Source organism: Triturus cristatus, chromosome 3_2 (assembly GCF_964204655.1).
Source record: "Triturus cristatus chromosome 3_2, aTriCri1.1, whole genome shotgun sequence".
Taxonomy (NCBI): domain Eukaryota; kingdom Metazoa; phylum Chordata; class Amphibia; order Caudata; family Salamandridae; genus Triturus; species Triturus cristatus.
In genome coordinates this window covers 1080804608-1080821463 of record NC_140584.1, presented here as the reverse complement: position 1 = coordinate 1080821463, position 16856 = coordinate 1080804608, and the positions used below count along the sequence as shown (strand labels likewise).

Genomic DNA, 16856 nt, shown 5'->3' with positions numbered 1-16856 from the left:
GTCAGTGCTGAAGGTGTTTGCTCCTGTTTTAGCGTCTGCACAGAAGGCATGTACACTTCTTTTAGCGTCAGTGCTGAAGGTGTCTGCACTTCTTTTAGCGTCTGCACAGAAGGGGTCTGTACATTTCTTTTAGCGTCAGTGCTGAAGGTGTCTGCTCCTCTTTTAGCGTCTGCACAGAAGGGGTCTGTACATTTCTTTTTAGTGCCAGTGCAGAAGGGATCTGTACACTTCTTTTAGCGTCAGTGCTGAAGGTGTCTGCACTTCTTTTAGCGTCTGCACAGAAGGGGTCTGTACATTTCTTTTAGCGTCAGTGCTGAAGGTGTCTGCTCCTCTTTTATCGTCTGCACAGAAGGGGTCTGTACAATTCTTTTAGCGTCAGTGCTGAAGGTGTCTGCTCCTCTTTTAGCGTCTGCACAGAAGGCATGTACACTTCTTTTTAGCGTCAGTGCTGAAGGTGTCTGCTCCTGTTTTAGCGTCTGCTCAGAAGGGGTCTGTACACTTATTTTTAGCGCCAGTGCAGAAGAGATCTGTACAATTTTTTTAGCGTCAGTGCTGAAGGTGTTTGCTCCTGTTTTAGCGTCTGCACAGAAGGCATGTACACTTCTTTTAGCGTCAGTGCTGAAGGTGTCTGCACTTCTTTTAGCGTCTGCACAGAAGGGGTCTGTACATTTCTTTTTAGCGCTAGTGCAGAAGGGGGCTGTCTCTACACTTCTTTTTTAGCTCTTACATTAACTTGAAAAATCTCCGAGTTAATGCATGTTTTGACAAAAACAGAGCCAGGAATCAAAGGGCAGTAATTGCCTTTTTACTGACCTCTGCTGCCAGAAAAAAATACACTAACACAGAGATTTTTCAAGTTAATGTAAATGCTGAAGATGCCAAAAAGAAGCCCGTCTTCTGCTCTGATGCAGCGCTGAAAACAGCATCATGATACAGACACAGCACCTAAGATGCTTTTCTGACCTGAGGGATATGCAGATATTGATACTGATGGCCACTTCAGGGCATTTACAGTTACAGCAGAGAGTTAGAAATGGGATTTCTGGTTGGCTGAGGCTTGCGCCAAAGCCAGGCAGAAACCACCACTCTAGTCAGGGTAAAGGGGAAACACACACTGTTGATAACCTCTGCTCACCCCCTTGGTAGCTTGGCACCAGCAGACAGGCTTATCCCCAAGGCAATGTGTAAAGTATTTGCACCAACACCCACAATAACACTGTGAAACACCACAAATGGACACCACACAGGTACTTTATAAAAATAGATTCTTTTATCTAAAATTAGGCAAGATCCAATTACATAAATGGCAACATACACAATAAACTTTGGTTGCAAAACGGTTCTCTTGTAGTGTTCTCTTGGTTTACAGTTCCGTTATTGTCAAGGATCTTTGGTAAAGATATAGTCCCAACCAAGGGGACTCAGTCAAGATAGTTCAGGCAATACGGGCGTCCCGGTACCACAGCTGGTATCTGGAAATGCTGCTTGTGATATCAGAACGGTACTCAGACCTTTACTAAAGCCCCCGCTGCCCCTCGTGCTCCAAGTTATCTTAATCTGCTACTATTAGATCTGGGGGTCTCCAGTTGGCAGGGCTAGGTAGCACTGTCCAAATAGGGACCCTTGCTTCTAGTCAGGGTAAGGGGGATACACTCTTTAGATAACCCCTGCTCACCCCCTTGGTAGCTTGGCACAAGCAGACAGGCGTATCAAAGGTAATGTGTAAAGTATTTGTACCAACACTCACAGTAACCCAGTGAAAACACCACAAATGGACTCCACACCAGTGTAGATAAATAAAGTACTTTTATATAAACTACACAAGACAAAAATGACAAAAATCCAACATACACAGTTCAAGAATATGGTTTCAAAAAGAGTTCTTAGCTTAGCGACAAAATCATTCACCTTAGCGTCAATTTTAGCCAACAGTACCTGGTGATGCGATAAAAGTTCTTAGCGGCGCTCAGGCATCGAAAAACAAGCAACAGCGTCAGTCCTGAGACCCTGGGGAGGCGAGGCGACAACCCTGCTGCACGCAGCGGGCGTGGGCGACGAATCCGGTCTGTATGGGGAGTGAGGCGATACTTTTATGGATTCCAAGGCGTATCTTTTCCGGTAGAAATGTACTCGCTAAGGCACGATGCGACAAAATTCGGCCCGCTAACGAGCGGGGCGACAATTTCACCAGCGATGATCTGGGTTGGCTCTGCGACGATATTCGCAGCGATAAAATCCTGCCCGCTAACGAGCGGTGCGATGATTTTGGCTGGCTCTGTGACGATCTCACCGAGCGGCGGCAGGCTCTGCGACGTTGTTCGCAGCGATAAAATTCTTCCCGCTAACGAGCGGAGCGGGGATCTGGGCTGGCTCTGCGAGGATGTTCGCAGCGACAAAATTCGGCCCGCTAACGAGCGGGGCGACGATTTCACCAACGATGATCCGGCTCAGCGGCAGCAGGCTCTGCGACGATGTTCACAGCGATAAAAGTTTGCCCGCTAACAAGCGGAGCGACGGAAATTTTCTCGCTAAGCCGGCTGTGCGTGAAAAAGTGTAGATTCTTTGCTTCTTTCTTCTTGGTCAGCTTCCCTACAGCAGGCCCAACTTCCAGAGGCCCCACAATTGGATCAAGCACTCTAGGAAGGGCAGAACTCACTCAGCAGAGTTCAGGGGGAAGCTGGGGGTGAAGTCCCTTTGTTCCTGGGACTTCTTAACAGGAGGCCAGCTCTTCTCAGGCCCTTGGAGATCTTCTTTAAGCAAGAGGACACAGCAACAGCAAAGTCCTTCCCCTCTCCTTGGCAGCAAAGCAACTGCAGGTCAGCCCACAAACACACAGCAGGACAGTCCTTCCTCTTCAGTCTTCCAGCTTTCTCCTTGGCAGAGGTTCCTTCTTGATTCCAGGATGATCTAATTTCTTGGGATCAGGGTCCCAATATTTATACCCCCAAATCCTTTGTCCTCTGAGGGCAGAGGGGTCTTTGCCCAGTCCAAACCAGTCCTGGAGCACTCTGTTTACATGACTCTTTCTTTCCTTTCACAGTGCACGGCAGAAACATCAGACGCCCCACAGGAGGTGGAGCCAGCATTGTGGAGGGAAAGCACAGCCCTGGAGCACTTTGTTGACATGATTCCTTCTCTCCTTTCACAGTGCAGGGCAGAGACATTAGACGCACCACGGGGGGTGGAGCCAGCACTGTGGGGGGCAGGCACTGTCCTATTCAGGTCCCAGGTGCAACTCCTCCCACCCATCTACATGGAGATCTCTCTATTCAGCCCTGTGCGGACTCACCCTGTCTCTGGGAATTCCCCAGCCCCCTGGAATTCTCCAGCCCCTGTCACTCAAACTCCAGACAAGAAATACACAACCTAGCAGAGGCATGTTTGAATGGTTAGACAAGAAAATACCTACTTTCTAAAAGTGGTATTTTCAAATACAGAATGTTAAAACCAACTTCACTAAAATATATATTTTATCATTCTGAGTTCAGGCATACTAAACTTTAATTTTCTATCTTGCTTCTATAGGAAGATATGCAGGTAAACCTTATACTCAGCATTCCCCATTATAGCCTATGGGCAAGATAGCCTTTCAATAGTGAAAAACGAAAATGGCTGTAATTCACACCCAGAGCATGTCACCTACACCAGTACATGCTCTACCTTTCACATGCACTGCACCCTGCCCAGGGGGTTGCCTTGGACGTTCCATAGGGGTGTCCAATGTGTACAGAAAGGAAAGGGTTAGGCCTGGCCAGTGTGCACACTGGTCAGGTCAGCATGGCAGTTAGCAACTGCACCCAGGCACTGCGGTGGCTGGCCTGTGACACCATTTTAGAGCTACTCCTGTGCTGCAGCAGGCCCACTAGTAGCATTTGAATCACCAGCCCTGGCACACTCAGTGCACTTCACTAGGGGCTAACAGGTGAAACAAATGTACCAATCATGGATAACCAATCAATATAACAGTTTATACAGAGAGCATATGCACTTTAGCACTGATCAGTAGTGGTAAAGTGGCCAGAGTCCTATTGCCAACAACCACGGGTCAGAAAAAATAAAGGAGGAAGAAGAAAAAGTTTGGGTATAACCCTGCAAAAAGGGCCATTTTACATCAGCTACCAATATCAGCCAGGCAACCAGCGCAACACACAGCCTGCCGGCAGTGCACTCGGTGAGCACTGCGGTAGGTGCGAGCTCCAGCAAGGGACCGGAGCCAGTTACCTGAGGGACGTGCGCTGGGCAGTCCGGGCAGCTCAATGGGGCTTCCTGGCGAGGCAGGCTCCATCTCCCTGACACTCCCCGGCCTCCGGCGCAGCTCTCCTTGTCCTGACCAAAGCGTGGGGAAGCCCTCGAAGACGGATTCATTTTATTCACGCTCCCCGGCCGTAGGCACAGCTCTGCTCTTCCGGACAGAACGAGGGGGAAGCCCTCGAGGCAGGACCAATAGGAGCGCGGCACGCCGGTGACGCTACGGAACTCCTGGGCGGCTAGGACCAATCCCAGCACGGCCTCTCCGATGACGTTGAGGAAATCCCTGGAGGCTGGGGCCAATCCCAGCGTGGCACAGCGGTGACGTCAGCGGACCTCGGGCCAGCGGCGAACCCGGCCTTGGGTTATTGGCTTGAGATGCGGCGGTGAAGACAAAGAGAGGTTACGCAGCACGCTTGGCAAACAGGGGCCGGTGGTGAAGAGATACCGGCCCAAAGTGCATGTTTCTCATCACAGGTGACTTCCCTTGTGTGCCGTCTGCACACCAAAGAACAGACCACCCACAGGCACCGTCTGTGCACCGCAACACGCACTCAGCTTGCAAAAAAGGTCGTTTCTGGGAATCTTGATATCCCTGTGTTCCCAACAGGAGGCCAGCTCTTCTCAGGCCCTTGGAGACTCTGGTCAGACACAGCACACAGCAAAGTCTTGGTTTCAAGCAGGTGGGGGGAAACGCAGCACACAGCAATGTCCCCTTTTTCTCTCCTTCAGTTGAATCAGCAAAAACTGCATGTCAGCCCCAGAGCACACAGCAAGGGCAGTCTTCCTTCTTAGTTTCTTCAGCTGTTCTACTTCTGGCAGAGGTTCTTCTTGATTGTAGAAGTCTTTGGTAAACTTTTATATCCCTGAGTTTCAACAGGAGGCCAGCTCTTCCCAGGCCCTTGGAGACAATTATTCCTGGACACAGCACACAGCAAAGTCCTTTCTTCAAGCAGGTGGGGGGAACACAGCACACAGCAAAGTCCCCTGTCCCATTCCTTAGTAGTAACAGCAAACTGTAGGTCAGCCCCAGAACACACAGCAAGGGCAGTTTCCCTTTCCAGTCTCTTCAGCTGATCTTCTTTGGCAGGGATTCTTCTTGTTGGCAAAAGTAGTCTAATTTACAGGGGTTTCAGGTCTTACTTTTATACCCCAAAAGTCTTTGTTTTCCATGTGTGAGGGGTCCTGGACCCAGTCCAAACCAGTTCTGGGTGCACCCTGCCAGTGCACAACTTCTTCCTTTGTGAGTGTGGGCCGGGACCATCAGCCGCACTGCAGGAGGTGGAGCCAGCATTGTGGAAGGCAAGCACAGCCCTATTCAGACCCAGGTGCAACTCCTCCCACCACTCCAAATGCAGATAGGTCTATTCAGCCTAGTGCTGACTCACCCAGCCTCCTGCAGCCACCCCAGCCCCTGTCACTCACAAACCAGACAGTCAATACTCAAACAGGCAGAGGCACACAGAAAGGTTGAACAAGAAAATAGCCACTTTCTAAAAGTGCTAGTTTCAAACACAGACTTTAAAAAACATCCTCCCTAAAATATGTGTTTTTAAATTCTGAGTTCAGGGATACCAGATTTCAATTTTCTATCTTCCCCCTATGGAAAGATATGCAGGTAAACATTATACACAGCATTCCCCTTTCTAGCCTATGGGCAAGATAGCCTTTCAATAGTCAAAAACGAAAAATGGCAGTATTTCACTATCGGGACATGTCACCCACACTAGTACATGTCCTACCTTTCACATACACTGCACCCTGCCCAGGGGGGTACCTTGGGCCTACCATAGGGGTGTCCAATGTGTAAGATGAGGGAAGGGTCAGGCCTGGTCAGTGTGTATACTGGCCAGGACAACATGGCAGTTCACAGACTGCGCACAGGCACTGCGGTGGCAGGCCTGAGACAGCATTTTAGGGCTACTCAGGTGGATGGTACAATCAGTGCTGCAGGCCCACTAGCAGCATTTGAATAACCAGCCCTGGCACACTCAGTGCCCTTTACTAAGGACCTTACAGGTAAAACAAATATGCCAATCATGGATAACCAATCATCATATCAATTTAACAGAGAGCATATGCACTTTAGCACTGATCAGCAGTGGTAAAGTGCGCAGAGTCCTGTAGCCAACAACCACAGGTCAGGAAAAATAAGGGGGAAAAAGCAAAAAGTTATGGGATAACCCTGCAAAAAGGGCCATTTCCAACACAGAGAAAAAACGTGTGAACTAAACTGTGACCGCAGTCGCCCTCACCGAGTCTCAGGTTTACCAACACTATAGGCCTTATTACAATGGCGGACGGACTTCTGTCCGTCCGCCATCGTCCCGGGGATGGGGACCGCCTGATTATAAGGCGGCGATCCCACATATGCAATTACAATGCGGGCGCCACCACGGCGCCTGCAAAAGGCATTTTTTCCATTGCGGTTAGTGCTGCTGACTGCACCCGCCATGGAAAAAAGGCAGGTTTTGCTTTTCTCTGCACTACAAGGCAGGCACCACGCAGTGCCTGCCACATGGTGCAGGGAAATATAGGAAGTGCATAAACAAACTACCCCTACACAAGGGGCGCCCTCAACTGGCCCCCAAAGGACTTTCCCACCAACCTTTCCATAGCGGGTGAACTGCCATGGAAAGGCTAGTGGGGAGCCAGCATCGTAATCTGACCGGTGGAGCCTGCTAGGCACCGCCGGCATGCATTACATGCTGAGGGCCTCTGCAGCACCGGCGGGTTCAAGGAGCCCATCGGGTGTTTCCGACCACCACGGTATGACCGCCACGGTACCGCTCAACATCATTATATGGCGGGTGGTAAATGGCCTCACGATGGCGGTGACCCTGCCACCGCAGCATGTCGGTGGTGGGTTCACCGCCATCATAATGAACCTCTATGTACGGAGTCAAAGTGTCTCAATGTGACGTAGAAAAATGCACTGGTATTTACTTTCCAAAAAAGGTATTTTGCATTGGAAATGTGACCTTTCTTCAGCACCAAAAATTATTTGGTGACATTTAGTGTTTACGGATCATTACTGGGTTGGATTAACGCAAACACCCATAGTTTTTGACCCAAAGATAAATCTACTAAGATATCCAGACCGGGTTCACGTTAAAAAACTAACACCAATGCAACCGTTTTTCCACTGGGCTTATTGTTAAAATCTAAACTTTCGCTATGTGGATGCTTATTTATCAACACAAAAACAAGAGCTATAACTTCAATGTAAAAAAGTAACCAATCATGCTGCAACCGCAATATTTAGACTCTCATAAACATCTAACAAAATATACATAACATACATCCGTTAATGTAGCTTATCCTCCATTGGCCCAGATACAGCATCACAAACATTTGGTCCAAAAATAACGTAGAAAACAACTGTATACAATCAAAACATCAAAAAGGTTATTGTATCACAATAACTTGGTATTTTTTTTTACATCGAAGTCATATCTGTTGTTCTTCTGTTGATAATTAAGCATCCATATAGTGAAAGTTTGGATTGAAACAATATGTCCAGGAGAAACACTTTTGTATTGGTTTGGCTGAACCCTATCCCCTGTGCCTTTACTAAAGGCTTAGGGCCAGATGCATCAAAGGGTTTTGCCCATTCTGTGTCTATGAGAAAATGTGTTCATGCATATGGCCCTTACTCTCTACATTGTCGGAGGTGCTAGGAAGGTAAAGTGATTTCATGGCTCCCAACAACCCACCCATTGCCTGTGTACTGAGGATCACTACACACTCAGTATGCTGGATGCTTTTATATTCATCTAGAGGTAGGAGTCTGTGCTGGAAAGGTGCAGTGCGTCTTGGAGGGCAGTCTATAAGAGTGCCAGCGCAGGCGATGACAGCAGAGACCCATCGCAGTAGATACGGCTGCACACTGTGTTGTCTCTTTTGTCCAATGCAGCACTGTAAATATGGTTGCTGCGCTGCATGAAAAAATTATTAAATCTGTCCCTGAATGTTTACAATCACACAATGGCTCTATTCCTAAAGGCATTTGGCGTTCATACAAAAAATATTCCTGTAGTAATGCTTTTACGTACTCTTATGTGCCTTTTTTTATTAGCCCCAAACATCGAAATTGGAATAAAATGGGGATATTTATATGCCTTTAGTAAAATTACAAAGGACTGTGTGTACTTGGCACTTTTACTAACAGAAAGCTGAACGTTTTGGGGCAAATCAAAACGCATGTAAGTGTATTACAGGAGTACATTTGAACTTTACTGCAAAAACACCTTTATAAATAGGCCCCATGGGATTCATACGCACTAAACACCCCTCGCCTTGTCAACTCGTTCTCTAAATTATTATCATTAAAATTAAACAGTCCGAAATTTTCATGATTTTTAACTAGTAGATTTTTTTTGTAACTATTTTTTTATGTGTAACACTCCTTTCTCCAATCTCCTGTGAGAGGACATGTTTATCACCAAATTATCAAGACAGGGAAAAGCTGCCCATTTGATACATCAGAGCCGTATGCTAATTTACTCTGCATTGCTCTGACTATTCATTTTTTGTCACAAATAACTGCAATAACATGTCATTTAGCAAATACAAAATGCATCATCACGATTTTGTTTCGAAGCAAGGGAAGGGTTTGTCCCAAATATCTTTCTCTTCCCTTGTTGTTTTTTTTATCACTGCTCACTAAAAGTTAGGCTTTCTCCTTTCCTCTTTCTTCGAGTAATTCACAGACCTGGTTTTTATTGTTGCTTTTCTTCATAAATTGAGTGTTTTTATAGCAGTAGTTTGTTTGGTTTTATGCTTACTGTATTTTTCCTTGATTGGATGTGTTTTGATTATTGCAAATGCGTTGTGAGGCCTCCATCTCTTCCACAACAATAAATGTACCCCGGAAAATTGAAAAATAAAACTAGTGTAACGTCTGTGGTGTCGCTGGGGGCATGTGCAGAGGGCCCCCACTGGGTGTGTGCAGAGCGTGCGCTTTAAATAAGACACGGGACACCGGTGTTGCGTACTCTCCGTCTCTGCAGCCGTGGCGCTTCTGCCTACGTGCCTGCGTGACGTCACATTTATTGGGGCTCAAATGACGTGCCCTGACGTGCACGCCAACGCGTGTCACGTCAGGGGAACTATCGCGACACTACATTCCTCCCCAACAAACAAAACAACAAAATAACCTAACCCCAGATCCGTGACAGCATTCTAAGGTAGGGACAGTAGGTCCCATAGTGTCCCGCACCGCTGCCTTCGGCATCTATAGTCTGACATTGCAACAAACACAAATTTAAACAGTCTTACTTGACGTAGTCTCGTAGCCGCCTGGAGGGCGCGGGGTGCGGCCGCAGATCATATCGCACTCCACCACGGTCCACCACAGCATCCGGACTTCCACTCCCGGAGTCGCCATCTGCGCCGCTCTCTCCGGTCTCAGGCACGCCGGCTGCTTCAGGTGGCAAGTTCTCTGGCTGGCACTGCCTGGTGTCAAGTCTGTGATCTGTGGACTCCGCTCCTCCACTCGCCTGACTCCCGGGCTCCACCAGTGTCTCATCTCGCGGCATGTCCATCCTAGCCCTGTCCTGGCATCGTTCCTCCACCCCGGAGGGCACTGGGACTTTCTTGAAGTATGAGACATTTCTTGTGATCTTCTCGGCCCCTTTTCGGGCTGTCACGCACGTGCCTCTGACTTTCTCCACAGTCCAGGGCTGAGGCTCAAAATTCAGGCGAAACTTGCCCCCTGGCACCCGATTGCGGATCAGTACATTGTCACCTGGGGCTAGTGGTGAGGACACCGCCCGCCGGCGGGCGTCGGCGTGAGCAAACGCTTCCCGTCGCCGCGCATCAATGGCACTGTCGTTGGGAGTTTCGGGTTTCCATTCGGGGTGATGCGGTATTGAGTCTGTGACAACCCGCCCCATCAGCAGGTGCGCCGGGGCTACTCCTGTAATTGAGTGGGGCGTTTGGCGGTAGCTGCGGAGAAATGTGAAAATGGCAAGTTCTACTGACTGGCTCTTGTCATGGGCAATCCGTATAACTTTATTGAGTGTCCTCATGAAGCGCTCAGCTTCGCCGTTCGCTTGAGGCCATCGGGGGGTGATTCGTCGGTGATGGATCCCAAGAGTCTGTAGGTACGCCGCGAAGTCTTGACTCTGAAAGGGTGACCCATTATCAGTTCTGATTTCCTTGACGATTCCGTGTGTTGCCATGATTTTTTCGAGCTTCGGGATTACTTCCTGAGCGCTCAGGACCGTCAATATTTCCACTTCCGGGTACTTGGAGTGATCATCTATGGCCACCAAGGTGTGCCGCCCGTCGGGCAGGCTGCCAAAATCGACACTGATCTTGGACCAGGGCCTCCTCGGGCGAGGCTCCATCACTACGGGGGCTGGTCGGGGCACCTCTCCGGTTAACTGGCACGCTTGGCATTCTCGAACGGTGGCCTCCACAATTTCGTCCATGAGAGGGAACCACACCTTGGTTCGGAGCCTGGACTTAGTCTTGACCATACCTTGGTGACCGACGTGAGCCAGATCCACCACTCTCTGGGTGAGGGCCGTCGGTATGACCAGCCGGTGGCCTCTCAGCAAACACCCTGTATCGTCCTCCGTCAGTTCCGTTCTCACATGGTGCAGGCTCTCCATTATCTGTTTCGCCTGAGGCGTTAGGCTCTTCCATTCCTCTCTGGCACGGGCCCAGCCGTTGTCTCGGACTGCCGCTCTTGCTCTTTGGAGGCACTCGTCTTCACTGGTGGCCTGAGACAGGCTAGCCATGGACACAGGCCGGGGACATGACCGCGCCGTGATGTACCGGACATACTCTTCTGTTTCTGCCGCCTCCTTCATTTCTTTTGGAGTGGCTGTGCGGGGGTGGCGAGATAGGTAGTCCGCCGGATTCCGCGCACCCGGCTGATACTCGATCTTGCAGTTATAGTCTTGTAATTGCAGCATCCACTTTTCGATTCGCGGTGGTGGCTTAGTGGAGGTGCCGGCAAACAGGGATATCAAAGGCTTGTGATCCGTGGTCACAACAAAGGGTTTGCCATAGACATACAGGTGGAAATGACGACACCCCCAATGAATGGCGATTGCCTCTTTTTCTATTTGGGAGTATCTCTGCTCCGTCTCAGTGAGGGACCGGCTGGCGAACGCCACTGGGGTCCATTCCTCGGCACTTGACTTCCTCTGCAGCAGGACCGCGCCCAGCCCAACTGGGCCGGCATCGACAGCGATCTGTGTCAGCTTGGCCGGATCGAAGAAGGCCAGCGTCGTGGCTTCCGAGAGTGCCTGTTTGACTTCCTCGAAGGCTCGGCTCTGGTCACTGTTCCATGTCCAGGGAGTTGACTCCTTCGTAAGTTCTCTCAGTGGCGCCGTGAGGTTCGCCAGATCCTTGATGAACCTGCCACAATAGTTCACCATGCCTAGAAAGCTCCTCACCTCCGTGACATTGGCAGGGGCAGCTGCCTCCTTGATGTCCTTGACCTTGTCCGGATCCGGGTTGACGCCATCGGCCGAGAAGGTATAGCCGAAGAACTGGATCTTCCGGCACAGGAATTCGCACTTCTCTCGATGTAGTGTGAGACCGGCGTCTCGTATCCGTCGTAGCACCTGCACTAGCCGCTCGTTGTGTTCCGCTACGGTCGTGGCATGGACCATGATGTCGTCACTGACGTTGATCGCTCCGGGGATCCCTGCGATCAGTTCCTGTATCACGTTCTGGAACACCTCCGCAGCGCTCGACACCCCGAAGCTCAGCCTCGTGTAACGCCTCAGACCTACATGGGTGGAGAACGTGGTTATGTTCCGGGATGCTTCGTCTAGGACTAATTGGTGATACCCCGATCGTAAGTCCAGCTTTGAGAACCACTTGGCGCCGGCCATTTCCCCCACGATGTCATCGATGGTCGGGGTGATGTGTCGCTCCCTTTTGATGGCAGCGTTGGGGAGCCTCATGTCCACGCATATTCTGACTGCGCCTGGCTGCTTGGGTTTCTTCGCCACGACAATTGGCGACACCCACGGGGTCGGTCCGGATACCTTCTCGATGATCCCCGCTGCCTCTAGCTTCTTCAATTCCGCTTCCACCAGTGGCCTGAGGTGGAACGCTATGCGGCGGTGCCGGAGGGCTACTGGCTGGACAGTGGGATCGATATGCAGGTGGACTTCTTTTCCCCGGAACTTGCCTATCCCTTGAAAGATGTCCTCGAACTCCTCTAGGGTGTGGTGTACTGACTCTTGGTGTACTCCGAACGCGAACGTCACCACTCCCAGATCTTCTGCCGCCCGACAGCCCAGGAGCATGCCTTGTCCGTCCTCGGTGACGTAAACATTCGACGTGATGGACCTCGTCCCATGGGATATCACCGTTCTGAACTTTCCTCGTACCTTTAACGGTTCTTCCTGTCCATAGGCGAACACTGTGATGGTCGAGGGCTGGAGCGCGGGCTGTGGGCGCATGGATTTGTGCATCGCGGCAGCCATGATATTGATGCTGGCCCCCGTGTCTACCACGGTCGTGACTTCTTGTGACCCTACTCGGATGCTGCATTGCGGCAGTCTTCTGGTCCGGCGGGCCGCCGTGCCTATCATGTGTACCCGGTGTATGACTTTTTCCTCCTCGTCATCGTCGTCCATGTCGCTGGCCCCCGGACCTCCTTCCTCGACCGTGTTCACGGCTTGGCGAGGCCTTCGGAAACCCTTCGAGCGGCACACTTTCTCAAAGTGGTTAAAACGTCCACACCCTCTGCACTTGGTCCCTCGCGCTGGGCACTCCGACGGGGTGTGGGGCGAGCCACCGCAGTACCCACAGGACTTTGGTTGTTCTTGAGTCGCCGGGCCCGGCTTTCGTCGGGGCCACTTCTGTTTAGGCTTGACTGCCACCGCGTTGACCGGCTCGGTCTTTACTGGCACTTGCAGGGCCGCCTCCATGTGCGCAGCGCGCGCCTTGGACAGTTCCTTCGTTCGGCCCATCGTCAGGATATCAGCTAGGGGCTTACCGGACTCCTCCAAGATCCTCTCCCTCAGCTTGACGGACGCACAGCCCTGTATTATCTGGCCTCTTATCTCCTCCGTCTCGTCTCGAAACCCGCAGGTGGCCGCCAAGTTCTTTAGACGAGCATAGAATTTATCGAGGGACTCCTCCGGCAACTGGCGCGCCTGGCGAAATATGAAGCGTTCATAGTCGCGGTTTGCCATTGGCTCGAAGTGTTCATTGAGCGCCGCTATTAGCGTCGTGTGCGTCTTGGGGGTGGCTTCCGCAAGCGTCTTCACTATATTGTGGATCTCCTTCCCACCTAGGTGAATTATCATTGCGCGCTTTTGATCCCTGTGGACCTTCGTGGCTTCGAAAAAGATGCGCACTCTGTCCTCCCAGTCTCTCCATCGGGCCGCAACCGTCGATGGGGGCCCCTCGACAGAGAACGGCTCTATTGGTGGAATCGTTGCCATGTTGCACACGCGCGGCTTGCGGTGTTGAACAGAGCCTCCTTCTCCCGTGTGTGCTAGTGCTGGGCGAGACCTTTGGGCACGTGCGCTCTAGCGCTGGGCGAGACCTTCCACCGCTGGGCGAGACCTTCGGGCACGTGCGCCCTAGCGCTGGGCGAGACCTTCTCCACCCCAGGACAATGAGGGCCTCCACGTGGGCTGCGGGACCTTTCCCCCTTGCGCAGTGGCAGATTCCTCCGGAGGGGGGGGCTCCAGGACAGCAGGGACCGTGATCGCAGGCCCCAACAGGCTCAGGGCACGTGGTCCAGCCTTCCAGGCAGCTGCGGGCCCAGGCGGCACACTTCGACACCGGGGGCAGGGCACGACAGGCGCTGCACGCTCTCCAGGCCCGGGGGGGCGGGGCACTTGAGGTCACCGAAGCGCGCTGGGGCGCCGACGCCAGAGACGGCCCCAGCGCAAGGCAGCAATCACTACGGAGCACTCCGGTGCTTCCGCGCACGTGTCAGGCAGACCCGGGAGGCAGGGACAGTAACGCGCTCCGGCGGGGCACGAGCACCGCGAGCGAGGAGCGCTGACGGCCGCCTCACCTACCGGACGCGCTGAGCTGGAGCGGGGGCACGCCCACTCTCGTCGCCAGTTTGTGGTGTCGCTGGGGGCATGTGCAGTGGGCCCCCACTGGGTGTGTGCAGAGCGTGCGCTTTAAATAAGACACGGGACACCGGTGTTGCGTACTCTCCGTCTCTGCAGCCGTGGCGCTTCTGCCTACGTGCCTGCGTGACGTCACATTTATTGGGGCTCAAATGACGTGCCCTGACGTGCACGCCAACGCGTGTCACGTCAGGGGAACTATCGCGACACTACAAACGTCCTCACAGACAGAACTTTGCATTCTGTGTTAGTAGAACAATAGCTTAGCCCCATTCATCAGCCAAACCATTTATGGCTAGAACATTTATCTCTCTAATAAAAAAGCTTCGCTGTCAGCTGTTTGGAATACAATATGGGCTGCTTGGCAGAGAAGAAGGCGAGCAGGGCCAGCTCCCATAGATCGCCTCGGTGATGAGCAGGAAGAAGGCTAGCAGGGCCAGCTCCCATAGATCGCCTCGGTGATGAGCAGGAAGAAGGTGAGCAGGGCCAGCTCCCATAGATCGCCTCGGTGATGAGCAGGAAGAAGGCTAGCAGGGCCAGCTCCCATAGATCGCCTCGGTGATGGGCAGGAAGAAGGCTAGCAGGGCCAGCTCCCATAGATCGCCTCGGTGATGAGCAGGAAGAAGGCTAGCAGGACCAGCTCCCATACATCGCCTCGGTGATGAGCAGGAAGAAGGCTAGCAGGGCCAGCTCCCATAGATCGCCTCGGTGATGAGCAGGAAGAAGGCTAGCAGGGCCAGCTCCCATGGATTGCCTCGGTGATGAGCAGGAAGAAGGCTAGCAGGGCTAGCTCCCATAGATCGCCTCGGTGATGAGCAGGAAGAAGGCTAGCAGGGCCAGCTCCCATACATCGCCTCGGTGATGAGCAGGAAGAAGGCTAGCAGGGCCAGCTCCCATACATCGCCTCGGTGATGAGCAGTTTAGCACTGGTTCGGTATCATTTGCACTGGTGTCAGGCGCTGTTTTGGTGACATTTGCACTGGTAATCTGTGCGACACTGAACTTTCCACATGGGTGACTAGTGCAATGGTTGGGAGGGAGGCGGGGAGGCCCCAGACAAGGCTTCCCTAGGAATAGGTGAGATGCATCCATGTTTTTAAATCTCCATCGAATGGTTATGTCAAAAGTATGACCTCTTTTTTGGGGGGTTATTATGTTTACGGTTTTTATTAACTAATAAACTACATTTTACTACTAGTGCGAAAGTACTGTTTTATACAAGATGGTCGATATTCCTGTCAGTTGTAGACTGGTGCAAAATTGACTAATTGCAGCGACAAGTAAGCGATTCAGCGTACAATTGCCCAGCACTATGGAATCTGACCCTCAGTCTGAACAGAACCCATCTAGCGAGGAGGTATCACCCAAAACTCCATGCTTCCTTTGTGTGGGGTTAGCGGTTCAAAAGTTAAGGGAGAAGAAGTGTAATAGGAGGGCGGAAATACAACAAAGCTATGCAGTATGGGACTGTTACCAGAATTATCTGAATCAGCAGTCTTGACCTGTAGTCCAAGGACCCCCGGGGTCCGCGCCACCTACTCAGGAGGTTCGCGAAAGCTTAGGAAATAAAAAATATAATAATAACATATAAATGCATCAGAAGTAAATAAAGAAACAAAATGAATATTAGTGTGATAAATGCTTATTTCTGTAATTAGGTATATTGTTTTTTGGTTCAAATCACCAAAATTGCTTAGCCCGGGATCCACAGATTCCAATAATGACACAATGGGGGTCCTAAGATTCCAATATGTACTTTGTGGGCGTCGCCGGATTCCAGTGATGATTAAGTTGGGGTCCAGAAATATCAAAATGTTAAGACCCACTGATTTGAATCATTTAAGCCTATAGAAGTGACTTAGAAATGGTCCTAATGCTATGCAAAAAAATTCAACTAAGTGGATTATAAAAATAAAAAGCAAAACCAACCAGCTGTACAACGTGTAATCAGTTAATTTAAGAAAGCTTCCAAGCTTTCAAGTACAAAAAAGTAAATGTGCTAATCATCAGGTACAGATTTTATATGTGCTAAAATATATCTCAAATTTAACAATTTTCAGAAGGCTTTGTTGGACTGACACTGTGACAAGTCTATGTATTTTGTCTGCACAAATGCCAACAATGAATGTTACCTGCTAGCTGTACATTGTTTAACAATGCTTGCCTCTCATTGGTCAGGAAGAAGATGCCGTTTCACCATGTGACCGCTGGCTTGTTGTACAAGGGAAATCATTACTTGAACCGCTCGCTATCCGCTGGCAGCGAGAGTGAACAGTTGGCCAACATCTCAGTGGAGGAAATGGATGGTAAGTCGCTTGATTTTGTGACTTTAAATTGCACAAATCCATGAACCTATTGGGCGTGATGCCACTGAGTGAGTGTGCGAAGACTGTATGAGTGAAGACATTTCTGAGGGGCACGACTCAAAAAGTCACAAGTATTTAGTGAATGTTGATAATAAAGTTGAAAAGCTATTTTGCTGTAGCTAAGCTTGTGCAGATTTGGGGGGGTGGAGAATTCGGCTTTGCCGGCAGAGTTTGT

General features: G+C 50.8%; 1 protein-coding gene across 1 annotated transcript in view; it reads left to right on the top strand.

Annotated features, from left to right (window-relative positions):
• Positions 1-16500: 16500 nt before the first annotated feature.
• CALN1 (calneuron 1) overlaps positions 16501-16856 on the top strand; it is a 1196285-nt gene continuing 1195929 nt past the window's right edge. Inside the window, exon 1 of the mRNA XM_085649815.1 lies at positions 16501-16621. Coding sequence (XP_085505941.1) covers positions 16501-16621 — 121 coding nt within the window. The remainder of the gene's footprint in view (positions 16622-16856) is intronic.